This window comes from Echinops telfairi, unplaced genomic scaffold (assembly GCF_000313985.2).
Source record: "Echinops telfairi isolate 266 unplaced genomic scaffold, ASM31398v2 ScPeMD7_60;HRSCAF=208, whole genome shotgun sequence".
Lineage (NCBI taxonomy): Eukaryota > Metazoa > Chordata > Mammalia > Afrosoricida > Tenrecidae > Echinops > Echinops telfairi.
This window is the reverse complement of record NW_022103958.1, coordinates 15,555,691-15,570,803: the sequence shown is the minus strand read 5'-3', so window position 1 is coordinate 15,570,803 and position 15,113 is coordinate 15,555,691. Positions and strand designations below refer to the sequence as shown.

Below are 15,113 nucleotides of genomic sequence, written 5' to 3'. Positions count from 1 at the left end.
GTGGAGATGGTGGTGGTGCTAGTGGTAGTGGCAGAGGAGATAGTAGTGGTGGCCTTGGTAGTAGTGGTAGAGGTAGTAGTAGGGGCAATAGTAATGACGATAGTGGTAATAGTGGTATGATGGTAGTAGTGGTAGCAATGGTGGTGGTAGCAGGAGTGTTGGTGCTAGAAATGATGACAGTTGTGGTGGCAGTCGTGGTGTGGTGGTAATAGTGTTGGTAATGGTGAAAGTGGTAGTAGTGGGTTGGTGGTAGTCGTGGTGGTAGTGATAGTGGTGGTAGTAGTGGTAGTGGTAGTAATAATTGTAGTGAAGTGGTGGTGGTGGTAGTAGTGGTACGGTGATAGTGGCAGTAGTGTTGATAATGGTGTCAGTGGTAGTGGTGGCAATAATGGTGGTGGTGGTGACAGTGGTAATAGTGTTGGTGATGGTGACAGGCGTACTATGGTGGCACTAGTGATGGTGGTTGTGTTGTTGTTGGTGGCACTAGTGGTGGTGGTAAAAGTGGCCGTCAAGTTGGCTCTGACCCACGGCAGCGATTCCCTGATTTTTAGTGGCTTTGATCTTTCAGAAGCAAATTGCCAGGCCTATTCCTGCAGTACCTCTGAGTGGTGTTGAACCTCTGACCTCGTTGTTAGTAGCTCCTCATGCTAACCATTCACATCACCCATGGTTTCTTTGTCTCCTGGTAAAACACAGTTGTAAACTGTCTGACCTTCCCACACTCCCTGTAACGTACCCATAGCTGAGTTCTCTGCTGTGTGAATCTCGGAGCCTGCCTGGCTGGCTCCATGGAGGGAAGGACCCAGGAAGACATAACACCAGCGTCCAGGGAGCCCCAGCTGTCCAGGAAACTGTCGCTCTGGAAAGTTCCTGGAGCGAGTCTGGAGCAGAGAAGGACCCTGTCGGTGGCTTATGGACTAGAGTCCCCTTTAACCTTCATCAGGGCTGTTTTAGAGACTCCCAGAGCCTGCCTTCGGCCAGGAGCTGCTGAGGTCCACGTGGGATTGGTAGACGGGGAACCGTGGGAGAAAGATGAGGCTTTGTACTCCCCTGGACAGTTACAGTCTCCGAAACCCACGGGGGTCACTCTACCCCTCGCGTATGGAGTTGCTAACAGTCTGCGTCCACTCGTGCAGCGAGTGGGCCTGAAGCTGTGTACACGGCTCCTTTATGCTCATGATCTCATCTGCCCCCACCACTCTGACTTTGCTTGGAAAAGTTCAGGAAGGTGCAAGGACACACCCAGGGTCACAATGAAAGGTAGTTGCAGAACCCTGGCTTGAAACGAGGCTTCCCAATTCCTGCTCCATCCAAAGTCCCACCCGGAGGCAGAGCCCGCCTCACACTGTCCCTGCTCCACAGAGCGCCACAAACCGCTCTGCTGTCCCCAAGCCCCTGTGGGAAGGGTGGATGACCACAGCCAGTGCTGGCTTCTCTGTGCCACTGCCAGCTGCTCGGCTGACCACCTGTGGTCACCATAGCAGTGCCCTTAGCAGGCCTCCGATGCTGCACACACAAACCCTGACAGCACAAGCTCCCTCTGACACAGACCCTGAGTGAGCATCGCCGAAGAGGCAGGACATGTCCCTACCCATCCCTGACTGGGGTCCCAGGGTCAGAAGATCCGGTTAATTGAAATGGAAGCCAATTCCTTTGTAGTCACTCAGACTCTTATTCACTGTTCTCGGTCTGTGCCTCATAGTCTAGGCATTATTTTGGAGTAGAGCTGAGCCTGCTAGAAGTCTAAGGAGGCAGGAGAGTAAGAAACGGAACTCACTACCATCAAGTTGATAAGCAGCCCCATGTGCAGACACACCACTGAATTATAGCCAGGGCTGAGCCTTGACTCCGTGCCTTAGCATCTCCCCCACCCCAGTGTCCTAGTCTGAAAAGTGGGGTTTTTTTGTGCAGTCAGTGAGATGCTATCCGTAATGCACCCTCCCAGTGCTCAGCCCACGGTGTCTGTGTATCAGGTAACTGCCAGTTATCACCCAGTCCCCTCCTTCATGTTGTAGGTTCATGTGTAAATTCAGCAAATGTTTATCGAGCACCCATTGGAGTCAGTTCCGACTCATAGGGAGCCCTGGTGGCAGAGTGAGCTGCTAACCACAAGGTCAGCAGTTCCAAACCACTAGTGACTGCAGGGGAAGAGGAGGTTCCCCACTCCCCTGACGAGTTACAGCCTGGGAGCCTACGGGGACAGTTCTACCCTCTCCTAGAGGGTGGTTCAGGTATTCAAAGGCAAGTTCTGGATGGGAGGAGACAGCTGTGGAGACAGCACACTCCACTCCAGTGCCTGTAGCATCAGACCATGCTACTCCGTCCTGTGGAGACATTGGGGGAAGGCTCGAGGGGCTGAGGGCGGATCCACTGTAGACGGTCACAGGGAAATGCACGTGGCAGCACAGTCAAAAGACCACCCTGCCGTGGGGATGTGCCTCCTGGAACCCAGGAGAAACCGAGAGGCCAGCGGAGCCAGAGTGCGGGGGCAGCTGGACACAGCACTGGACAGGGCACCCCATGGCTGAGAGGACCCTACAGTTCATGCTGAGGTGACGGGAAGGGAGAGAAGCTTCAAGCAGAGAAGTGTGTGGCATGCAGCTATTTATGAGGAAATGCTCTTAGCGTGGAGTGTGAAGCCTTCAGAAGTTTCTGTGGTTCCCACAGAGTGACCTGGCGGGGGCAGGCGTTCGAGGTTGTACCTGGCTGGAAGGACCCCATGGCTGTTGAGCTGGTAGTGGAGCAGGATGTCAGCCAGACTTTTCCTGGAAAATGGGGCTCCTCACCTGTGCTTAGAACAGATGCCGGATGCCCACCTGTGCAGCACAGTGTTCACCCAGCAGGTCTGTTTCCGAGGCTGGCCTCTGATGGATGGCTGGGACCTTGGGTATCTGACGAGTCCCATTGCTCTAGAGATGCACACGGCCCTCTCCTGCTTCTGCGCCGGACACCTGTGCTCCTGCTGAGAGTAGGGTGATTTGGTTTGCCTTGAGTGTCCATGTGACCCAAACCCCCAAACCAAATGCAGAACCACTAAGTCTGTTCTGATTCACAGTGACCCCATAGGACAGGGGAGAACTGCCCCCCCACCCCCACCCCGTGGGTCTCCGAGTCCAAAACGCTTTGCGGGATTAGGGAGACTTATCTTTCTCATGCAGTGCCGCTGGGGGTTTCGAACTGCTTACCTTGCAGTTAGCAGCCCAGCAGGGAACCACTGCGCCATCCCCACCCCCTCTCATCTGACCAGCCCCACTAAACACCTGAGCACTTAGAGTCCCTCAGGAGTTTCCCTGGCAGACAGCGCTTCACGTGTGTTGTCACGTCACATTGCTGCAGGAATGAAGCGGACCCTGTGGGAATCCCAGGGTGGTGAGTTCAGTGCTTGGCTGTTCACTGCAAGGGTAGAGGTTCAAGTCCACCAGGGGGACCTTGCAAGAAAAAAAACCCTATGGACACAGTTCTTTTTGACATACGTGGCCACCATGATCTTTACCTACCTGACCTCCTGGGTGCAGTGTGTCCTGTTCGTAGTCTCTGCCAGGTCTCTGCCGAGAAGCTTCCGTTTCTGCCGGGGCGATACAGCAGTGTCTGGGAGGGAGACTGAGACGGGGCATATCCCGCTCCTCCTGAAGCATCCACCCTCCGGCGCTAGCATCCGCCAGCGGCCCTGGCCTGCTAGGAGCAGTTAGGACTGTTGTGTTCCTGAATAAGCCCAAACCAAGCTCGCCGCTCTGAAGTCGATGCTGACTCATAGCGACCCTGTCAGACAGGGTGGACTTGCCCTTGTGCGTTTCTAGACTGTCATTGTTTACGGGAGTAGACAACCTCATCTTTCGCTCATGGAGCAGCTGGTGGTTTCGAACCGCTGACCTTGTAGATTGTGATTGCAGCCCAGCACTCACCAGTGCTCCCTCAGGCACCACTCTTTCCTTAATAGTGGTCTTCTGTTTCTCCCACCTTTTTCACATTGAGTGATTGCGGTTTCTGTAAGGAAGAGCTTTCCTTTCTGCTGAATGTCTGCATGTCTTCCCCAGTGTTTGGCACCAGGGTGGACTCAGGTACCGCCGATGATGCTGTACTCCGATTGCACCTCCGGTGCCCCAGCTTTGGCCTTTGAGAGCACCTTCAGGGAGACCTTTGAGTCTTGTGATGCCCCGGTCACTTTTGAGCACTTTTGAACTTTCTGTCATCACCGGTTCTTCAAGGTTTATTTTGTATCGCCAGCCCTATCCCCAGCTCCACAGTGGTGCTGTCAGGTGAGTGTGGGACTGCTAACCCCATGGTTGGCAGTTCAAACCCACCCGCTGCTCTTTGGGAGAAAGATGAGGCTGGCAGCTTCCATCAAGATTCACAGTCTTGGAAACCCACAGGGGCAGACAGTTCTAGTCTGTCCCGTAGACCGTCGCTGTGGGTTGTAATCGGCAGGGTTTGTTTGGGTTTAGATGTGTCGCATAAGTAGGATCACACAATATGTGTCCCTTTTATCTGTGTATATATTTTATTAAAGGCCTGAGTTCAGACCAGTGATTTCAGCTCTGATCCCACACCTCGGGGCTTATGGTAGCTTTTCTACTCCCTTTATTTTTAACTTCTTTCTCCGAGAAGTAGAAACGTGTCGCTTCTTAGCCACATGATTTATGTACACTTATTTGCTCAGCCCTTGTACTAACATCAGGTGGTTTCAGAAGCTCCAGGGTCCTCCCTGTGAGAAATGAGCCTAACTAGAGTAGGGTATTTGCATGATTTCTTTTTCTAGGCTCATAGAATTCAGTCAAACAGTGCTTTCCAGTCAGCCGGTTGAGCTCCTCCCCACCTCCTTCTGTCGGCGTTGGTGTGCATTTTCAACACGTGGGCTCATCTGCTACTGTTAATAGTCTATTTTGAACCCCCTCCACATTATTGATCTTGAGTGTAGGTGAAATATTATCTTAGTACTAAGAACTGGAGTTATAGGAAAGGTCTCCGTAGGCTGGTAAAGATGAGAGGAACCCCCAATACCCTTTCATCTTGAAACTGAAGCCACTCCCCAAGGTCACCTTTCAGCCACAAAACCAGACTGGCTCATAAAATAAGGAATATCACCGCTGTGTGCAATGCTCCTTTAAATACCCTTCTGTCTGTGTCCACATGAGCCACGTCAAGGCTAAAGTAGGAGAGGCGAAGGGCCAGGGCACGGGGACTCCCAGTTAATGGAAGCAGAATGGACGCCAGCATGGAGGAAATAGGAAGGCTGACCCATCGTGAACACTGACCAGTGTCCCCGAACACTATGGGCAGAACTTGTTCAGTGGGAGCCTAATTTGCTGTGCAAATGTTCACCAACAAACCCATAAGGTGTTATATAGATAGAGAAAGCCTACGTAGACCTTCACACCCTGCTCCTCTCTACACCGGCTTGCTATTGCTCATCTTTCTCTCATGGAGCTGCTGATGGATTTGAACCACTGATCTTGTGGTTAGCAGTCTATCACTTAACCCATTCACCACCAGGAACCCTCCTCTCTGTGACCTCATTTTAATTTCTCCATTACTTCCTCCCTTTCCCTGCCTTCCCCCACAGGTGCCGTCATCCTGTGCCCCTTCTGCACAAACCAGCCAACACGTGTATTTTCTTTTGTTGCTCCTACATGCGTGTTTTCTTAGGTGCCCTTTGCTCTCATGGAGAAGAGCCCTTTCCTTTGAAAACCGCATTTGATCAGCTCATAGGGTTCAACCACCATGAGCGTTGGTAACTTTGGTAGTGAGAAAGCAATTCTGCAGTCCATAGATCAATTTAAATATGTCAGCCTTGTGTTCCTGATGATGTAGGGTCAAAGGATTTCCATTCATTGAGTGTAAGCTGTATAGCACGCTCTCCACTAATCCTTTCATATAGCTTACCTCCCCCGGAACCCTTATGAGAGCCCTGAGAATGTTTCCTTAGTTTACTGGTAAGGAATCTGAGGTCCAGCTGTGTTTAGGAACTTGCCCAACATCATCAAGGTAGAGCCCAGAGTTGAACGCTGGAGTCTTTCTCCTGGGTCTGGTTTTGTGACAAGCCCATCAGCACCATGACATGGCAGGCATTCCAGGCTGACACAAGCCATTCTTGTGCTTGACACCTGGGCACCTCCCAGGCTTTAACACCTGAATGGTTGTGAATTGGCTGCTGCCAGAGTTCATGTGTTTCAGATGGAGAGGACATGGAGGTAATTTACTGCCTATTTGTCCCCAAGTAATGGCCTTCCCTCTTGGAGAGCTGGAGGTCCTGGCTCTCAGACGGGAGACCAGCAGGGTGCCGGGTGGGGCTGGCTCCCTGGGCTGTTGCTGCAATGGACCCGATCCTACGTCATCACTAGCTAGAGCAGCCGGTACCCTTCACATCAAAGAACATTTGGTTAGCAAGGTACTACATCAGGCCTGGGCGGCCAGCCAGAGCAAAAGAAGAGCTTCTCTGGAGCAGGAGTCTGGCTTCTGCTGCGAGTCCTGACGGCCTTTGGTGGGAGGCAGTGTGGTCAGGTTGGTTAGAAGTATGGTTTCTGAGTGTCCAGACCCACATCCCTGAGCCAGCCTCTCCAGCGTGCGGCCATGCACAAGTCAGGTTGCCTCTCAGAGCACATTTGTACATTGGGGATAAGAACAGGGACCCTTCCACCCCAAGGTGCCTCCACAGAAAGGCCTGCCGATCCACTCCTGAAGAGTCGGCCAGGGAGATCCCTATGGAGTGCCTTTGTACCGCAGTGCACGTGGGATTGCTCTCAGGTGCTGTCATTCACTGGGCATCATCTAGGAGCCCTGGTGATGTAGTGGGTTATACCTTGGGCTGCTATCCCCAAGGTCACCCGTTCAAACCCACCAACCACTCAGAGGGAGAAGGATGAGGCCTTCTGCTCCCATAAAGATTCAGAGAAACCCACGGGCCAGTTCTACGCTGTCTTGGAGAGTTGGTGTGAGTTGGAATGGACTCACTAACAGTGAGTATTTTGGGTGATAAGATATCTCCTTGTCTGTCACGTTGATGTGCATTTTCCTAGTTCCCACACTTGCTCCCCTTTGCTTGACAGCGTCATCACCTGGAAGTCACATCGTATCACCCCATGTCAGGCCAGAGAGGTGAGGTCTTCTGTAGCGAGCATGTTTGACGTGGGCCATCGGGAGAGAAGAGAAACTAACTCCTGGATCCGTTTAAATAGTCTACCAACTTCATGGTGCTGATGATGATGATAAAGAGCTCACGAGTGATCACCATGAATATGTATACCGAGTGGTATAAATGAGATAGTCCACGCCAAGCATTCAGCCTACTATAATGAGCACGTGCTAGTGGAGTAATAATTACTTTGGGGTCTTTGACAGTGACTGGTGGCTCAGTGGCAGGATTCTTGTCTTCGCTGTGGGAGAATCAGGTTTGACTTCCAGCCAGCTCTCCTCATGCGCTGACCACGCATCCGCCAGGAACAGAGGCCTGAATGTTCTCTGATGGCGAGCGGGTTTTGGCGGAGCTTCCAGACGAAGACAGACTAGAAAGAAAGACCTGACGGCGCCCTTCCGAAAAGCAACCAGAGAAAACCCCCTAGGTTATCATGGCTTAACCCACTACCGATCATGGGGAGGACACGGCCCAGGCAGCATTTCGCTCCATTGTGTATGGTGGCCATGGGCCAGAGCCCGATCGGACGGCAGCCAGTGGCAGCAGCACCCGGCAGTCAGGGCATGGCTTTTACGGGGCTCTTTGGCACCTTGAGCAAACCCCGTTCACATTGAATCCTCCCCTGCACGCACCTGCTCACGCCTCTGATCGGCATATTTTGATGGAGCTCCTCGGGGCAAGGGCCCCTGGTAGCGTAGTGGCTCTGTGTTGGGCTACTAATTGCAAGGTCCTCAGGTTGAAACCACCAGCTGCTCTGTGGGAGACAGACAGGGCTTTCTACTCTCATCCAGAGTTACGGTCTCGGAAACCCACAGGGACACCTCTGCCCTGTCCTGTAGGGTCACAGGGTCACTGGGAGTCAGAATCAACCGGATGGCTGTGGGTGAGTGGTTCTGAGCCGAACTTCACCTCTTGGGAACTTTTGAAACAGCAGAATTATTTAACCCGCTCCCCGCCGCCACCACCAAGAGTGGTGCCTGCCTGTCAGTTTCCAGTTGGGTATTTGGGGTGGGGGGAGTGGAGTGGTGGTGAGAAACCTCTAGAACAGTGGTTCTCAACCTTCCTGATGCTGCAACCCTTTCATACAGTTCCTCATGTGGTGGTGACCCCCGAACTATAAAATTATTTTCTATTTCATCACTGTCATTTTGCTACAGTTATGAATTGGGCGACCCCTGCAAAAGGGTCGTTCAACCACCCAAAGGGGTCGCGGCCCACAGGTTGAGAACCGCTGCTCTAGAGTTTTCAGAGCAAACCCAACAGGACTCATCCGCAGCCTCCGCCCTGGTCTTGTAGCCCCGTCTCCTGATGTCCATCTTGTTTTTCCTCCCGCAGCCAAGGCGAAATCCAGGTGTGGCCCGACCTTCTTCCCCTGTGCCAGCGGCATCCACTGCATCATCGGCCGCTTCCGGTGCAACGGGTTTGAGGACTGTCCAGACGGCAGCGATGAGGAGAACTGCAGTACGTATGCGGCAGGCGCTGGGGGGGCTTGTTTGCACGCTGGCCACTCTCGCCGTCTGTGGTCCCTTCTTCCCGTGTGAATGTAGAGATGCTCACCCAGCAGTTCCTAGGAGCATGCAGGGCCAGGGCTCGCTCGATTTTCACTTCTCATCGCAGCTGTGCAAATGCAGGTGTTGTGATCCCTGGGGAGCTGGCAAGGGACTCATGACGGAATCGTTACGGAACTCCTCCCGGTTCCCCAGCACAGCATGTGTGCAGCAGAGCCCAGGCAGCTCTCATTCAGAATTCACCTGCTTTTTGACCTCTAACCCCAGGTGCCTGCTCGCTTTCCTTCTTTCTTTGAATTATATCTATACACGTAGTGGGTACCTAGTATAAGAACACAAGGCCAAAGTCCTCCTTGACTCGGCCCTCCCCCATTCATCTGACCTGCTGTGCCATATCCAATGGAGTCCCTGATGGTTTGCAAGGTGAACACACTCGTCTCCTAACCCAAAGGTTGGAGGTTTGAGTCCGCCTAGAGGTGCCTTGGAAGAAAGTCTTGTGGTTTACAACACACACACACACACACACACACACACCCCACCCCCCCCCACCCCTCCCCGCTGCCCATAGGCCCTTGCAAACCCTCTGGAGCACAGCCCTGTTCTGACATCGGTGCAGGTTGACTGGCGGGTCACTGGCTTTGTATAGTCCGTGATGAGGATGGACACACACATGCCCCAGCCCAGGTTCACTTTGCCTCCCCCAGCCTCATAGCACTCTTGGCGTTGGGCTTAAGTGGTTTGTCAGGATACTAGCAGTCCCCTCTTTGCCACATCCCCGTGTCCCACCTGGGACCTTCAAGTGTCCCTTCTCCACCTTTACTGTAAGGGGACTTCAAAAGACTCTTGCACACTCCAGTGATCTCTTCATGACATTTTCCCACCAAGGGCTCTCCCAGCAGGGGACGCTGTGCTCTGGTCACGCCTCTCGTGGCTCCTCCTTTCCTCCATGTCTAGTGCGCTGGAATCCACATGATGCCAGCCAGCCCCCAGCGAAGGCGAGTGTTGATGCTCTGTGACCACATATTTGAAATAATGTTTCCCTTCTGATTAACTACAGAGAACTTAGGAAATACAGAAACGCATAACCAGGGGGATGAAACTGCCAGCACCCCCCCAGGCTCGATCGAAACACTCTTCCATCTTCAGGCTATTTCGGGTTCTTTCTCGACGGTGGCTCAATGAGATGACCCCTTCATTGTGACCATGTGGGGCTAACTTCCTCCCCTAGAGCATACAGTTTTAAATGCCCTCAGTGATCGTTCTGGCCAATGGATGTCCCCCACCCTGAGCAGGAGGGCCCAATGTTTTGTGTGTTGATCGGTTCTCAGGGGGCAGGGATCGCTATAACTCCCCAACTCTCCTGGGGCCTTCTTTCACCCTCTGGGTCCCAGTTGGCAGAATTGTGGCACAGCTGCCAGGTGGTGGTCGGGTTAGTAGAGCGGCTGAAACCCACCTGAGCAGGGAAGACAGATGCATTGCACTTGCCAGGGGACGGGCATGACGGAGGGAAAGGTATGAATCAGGATTATAGCCTCTTACCATACTCACTCAATCTGTATGCTGAGCAAATCAGCAGAGAAGCTGGCTTGGATGAAGAAGGATGCGGCAGCAGGATTGGAGGAAGGCTTATTAATGACCTGCAAAATGCAGATGACCCAACCTTGGCTGCTTCCTGAGAGCAAGGAGCACTTGAAGCACTTGCTGATGAAGGTCAAACCTTGGAGGCAGCAGTCAAGAGGTCAAACGACACATTGCACTGGGTGAGTTAGCTGCCCAAGACCTCTGTAAAGTGTTGGGAAGCAAGGATGTTGCTTAGAAGACTGAGGCGTGCCTGACCTCCTGTGCCTGGGAAAGCTGGTTATGGGCTAAGGAAGGCTGAAGAAGAATCAGTGCATCGGAACTGTGTTGGTGCAGATTATCGATAGTACCACGAAGTACTTGCTGCCAGAAGACAAATAAATCTGTCTTGGAAGTGCGGCCGGAGACTCCTTAGACATGACGCAGATGAGACTTTGTCTCGCGTGCTTTGGCCATGTTATCAGAAGAGAGCAGTCCCTGGCACAGGGCGTCATGCATGGGGCATGTGAAGTAGACGGGCGGCGGAAAGAGGGAGACCTTTGGCGAGATGGATGGACACCGTGGCAGCAGCAATGGACTCAGACGGAAGAACAGTTGTGAGGATGCTGCAGGACTGGGTGGTGCTTCGTTTCTTTCGCACGGGGTCTCTGTCACTGAGGACTCACTGGACGGCCCCTGACAGTGCCGGTGATCCTACAGAGTGTCCACAGCCATCTACTGCTCACAGACGCTTGTTCGAACACATTTTGTGTATTTGAGCCTGTGCATGATGAACTACAGCCTGACGAGCAAGGTTTGTTCACTTACCTTCGGATCTACCTGTTTAGGTTGCTTTTCGTCCATGTCTGTTATTCCAGGCCTCCTCCTAGTATTACTGTCCTCCCACTGAAGGACCTCTTAGCAAGTCTCTTGGAGCCGGATTGCTGGTAGCAAGTTCTCATATCGTTCCCCCGTCTGAGAATGTCTGTATCCCATTTTCATTCCCGAAGGGAGGGTAGATTTATTGCACCTAACCTTGGGGGCTGAGAATCCTTGTCTTTCATCGCTTTACAAATTGTGTGTCCCTTCGTTCTGGCCTCTGCGGCTTCCAGTGAGGAGCGTGCAGCCCTCCAGACCGCTGCCCACAGCGACGCGTCCTTTTTCACTGCTGGCTTGGAAAATGGTGATATTTGTCTGAGGTGTGAGCAGGTAGGTTATGGTATGCTTGTGTGCGGACGTCTTCGAGTGTGTGTTGTGCAGGACTCTCTCTGTTTCTTGAATTCATACTTGTGGTTTCGTTTTCCTTGTTGTTTTTTAAGTCTTTTGCTACACTTAGGACATTTCAACTTTTAAAAACATTTCTCCTTTGCTTCTGGGACTCTGATCGCATTAACATTAGAGCCTTTATTATTGTCTCCCGGGCCCTTGAAGCCTGCTCTTATTTTTCGGTTGGTCTTCTTTCGTTGGGTTGTCCAGATTGGAGGATTTCTGCTTCTATCCTCTGTCATCTTCAGATGTCCTTTGAGTGTCTGGTGAGCTTCACTGTGGATTTCTGTGTGCTGTATTTTTCAGTTTTGAAATGTCCCTTAACTGACGGTTTGGTCTTCCTTCTTTCCTGTGACGTTTTCCACGGGCTTCAAGAGTGTGTGAGACGGTGTGCTTGCACATCTGTGTCACAACTGCTTTATAGTCCGTGTCACCCAAGTCCAGATCTCATCTGTCTTGAGGTTGGCATCGCTTAGTTTTTTGTTGTTTGTTGGTTTCCTTTGCAAGTTGACATTTCCCTGGTCCTTTGTGTGCTGAGCACTTTCACATACTATTCTCCATAGCTTGTATATGATTTATGAGACTCCGGATCTTCTTTAGACCCGATGTATATCCTTGTGTTTTACCAATGAATCTGGTTGGACCTGGCCCCAAGCACCTACCAGCTTGCCTTGGGCTGTGGATGCAGTAGTGAGCAAAGCCTCACTGGGCTATTTAGATCTATCCACTGAATGCCCTCCCAGTATTCTAGCTGGCCCTGGGCAGTGGGCTGTCTCTTTCCACTTCTAGACTCATGGACACATAGCTGGGGGTTATATGAGGTGGCTCACCTAAGTTTCCACTTTGCCCTTGATCTCTTGGGTATTTTCTGTTTACCTGGAGTTCAGGAGGTGAGAAGGCAAGGAGGTGAAATCAGCACCACATCAGGATACACATCCTCCCCAGGTGCCCTGCTATGACTGATTGAATGTGCAGAATCTGAAAGTAGCTGCTGCCTGCCTTGTGTCCCTGTGTTATGTCTGTTCCGTCAGTGTGATGGATACATCTGACTTGCACTCTTAACATCACGAAAAGCCACACAGTCAGGTGGTACTTGCCTTCTGATAGGACACAATGGGAACGCACATCCAGCCCGAAACAGCGTGCATCTGATTGGAACCATCTGTTTAAGGAATTCCAGGAGTAGAGGGGCCTTTAACGAACCCTGGGGAGATGGAAACTGCCAACTTCAGAGCTCGGGGAATGCTTTCACCTCCCCAGTTTTATTCATAAATTCATCTGAGAAAAAATAGAGAAAAGGGAGACCTACAGATTTAAAGAGACGAAGAACTAAATCAGCCAAATTCAGTGTGTAAAACTTACATGAATCCTCTATGAACACAAGCCAGCTGTTAAAAGAAAAATTGAGACCATAAAAATCTACATTGTGATTGGGTATGTGATGCTATTCAGCATTGTTTTCATCCTACTGTGGGCAAACTGCGTGCTGAGCAGCTGATCTGAGAAGCGGGAGTCCGTGAAGAATGGGGCATGCGGATGAGAAGGGGACTGTGATAGGCAGGCAGGTAGTACCTTTCTTACCAAAATGGAGGATGCCTTGAAGCATTTGCTGGTGAAGATCAAAGAGTCCAGCCTTCAGTGTGGATTATACCTCAACGTAGAAAAAACAAAAGTCCTCACCACTGGGGCCATCAGCCATATTATGATAATCAGTGAAAATATCGGAGTTATCAAGCATTTTATTTTACTTGGATCCACCATCCACACCCATGGAAGCCGCAGTCGAGATATCAAAATATGTGTTGTGTAGAACAAATATGCAAAAATTGTCCCTTGGGGAAGAAGGTGCACCTGGCCCAAGCCATGGTCATTTTAGTCCCCTCCTATGCATGCAGGACAGGAAGGAAGACTGCAGGAAAACGGATGCACTCGAATTGTAGCGTGAGTGAAAAGCACTAAGCACACCACGGATTGCCAGATCAGTGGACACATTTGTCTTGAAAGATGGACAGCCAGAATGGTCCTTAGAAACGAGCATGACGAGCTTTAGTCTCGTGTACTTTGGACGTGTTATCAGGTGAGACCGGTCGGTTGTCCTCATTCCTCAGCTTGCAGAGGAACATCGGGCTCACTAATGTAGAGGGTCAGCGAGAAAGAGGGGACCCCTCAATGGGATGGATTGGCAGAGTGGCCGTAACAGTGGGATTCAATATAGCCGTGATTGTGAAGAGGATGCCGGGCTGGGCAACGTGTCCTGCTGTCCATGGCCTTACTGTGAGCTGGAACTGGCATGATGGCATCATGCAATCATCAACAGCTCACTTTTTGGAAGCTGGGCACCAGGTCTTCTGCAGGGTGACTGGTAGGCTTCAAAACACACACCGAAGGCCTGAGGCATCGTGCCACCAAGGCTCCTTTTATGCTGGGACACCAGAGATGAAACTATGTACTATCTGGAATGTGCTTCAAGCCCATTTCGATTGGGGTGGAATTAGCTGGGAAAGGGATGGTTGAAACACAGTTGTTAGCGCTGATCATTGTGAAAGACAGATGGCAAGAGTTGTTAAGACAGGCTCTATTTTGGGTAGACCAAAGAAAACCCAACTCACTGCCATCAAGTCGATCCCTACTCATTGCGACCCTGTGGAGAGGGGAGAACTTCCCCTGTGGGTTTCCAGGACTGGAAGACTTGGACGGAAACCTCCTCTTTCTCCTGAGGAGCAACTGGTGGTTTCAAACTGCTCCCCTTGCGGTTAGCAGCGCAACTCGTAACCACTATACCACCAGGGCTCCTCCTGAAATGATAAAGAGGTAACAATGAAATAAGTGAGAGGGAACATTGTGATGCTGTTGGGTGATATAGCTCCACCTTCAGAGATGGCGGGAGAGTCCGATGTTAAAGGACTCTGGGTGTACAGAAGTGTGTCTTCTCGACTTGTGTGTGCATCTTGCACTCAGGAGTGAACATCAACGAGAGCTAGCCCATCTCGTATTCTGCCGTCGCCTGAGATGCTGCCCGGTCCCTTTTCTCCCTTTCTTCTGGTGGCTGTGTTTGGGCCTCTTCCTGATCCTCTGCGTCCAGACATGAGGACGAGGCTGAAGGTGGAGCCCTGCACGGCCTCTGGCTCTCATTCGGTGAGGCTGGCAGGTCTGAGCTGCGGGTCCCGTGTACCAGCGTTGCCATGCCTTCACAAACCCGCTGTGCCTTGTACGTGGTCTGTTCCACGTGCACAGAGTCTATGACGAGCCAGTATATCTGTGGTCTTCAGCATGTCACTGTAGTTGTGCCCCCAAGACACCATCGTCTCTTTATCTTTTTTTATTCCTTTTTGCTTAATTTGTCTTCCCTGATACGTTGTGATGGCCAAGAGGTTGTATCATGTGGCTCTATTCCCAGTGCTGAGCCATAGTATTTGGCTTAGACTTGTGTAATCAGTATATCGCCAAACGATAGCGCTTCTCACATGGTGTCATGATTGCATATTGACTTGTCTCGTACCTCCCAGTGGAACATAAGCTCTCTTCGAGTGGGTGATAGTTGATTTCCGGTGCCTCCTAGAGTTCTATATTTAAAGGAGATTAGTGCTTACCCGATTGAAGGAGTGAACCCTATAAGTAGACAAATGAAAGATTACACTGGGAAGACAGGCAGC

General features: G+C 51.5%; 1 protein-coding gene across 2 annotated transcripts in view; it reads left to right on the top strand.

The window, feature by feature from the left end:
* Positions 1-15,113, top strand: part of LDLRAD3 (low density lipoprotein receptor class A domain containing 3) — a 250,802-nt gene that overhangs the window by 92,884 nt on the left and 142,805 nt on the right. For both annotated transcript variants that reach the window (XM_045290938.1, XM_004708296.2), the window contains exon 3: positions 8,465-8,590. In XM_045290938.1, the coding sequence (XP_045146873.1) occupies positions 8,465-8,590 (126 nt within the window). The remainder of the gene's footprint in view (positions 1-8,464; positions 8,591-15,113) is intronic.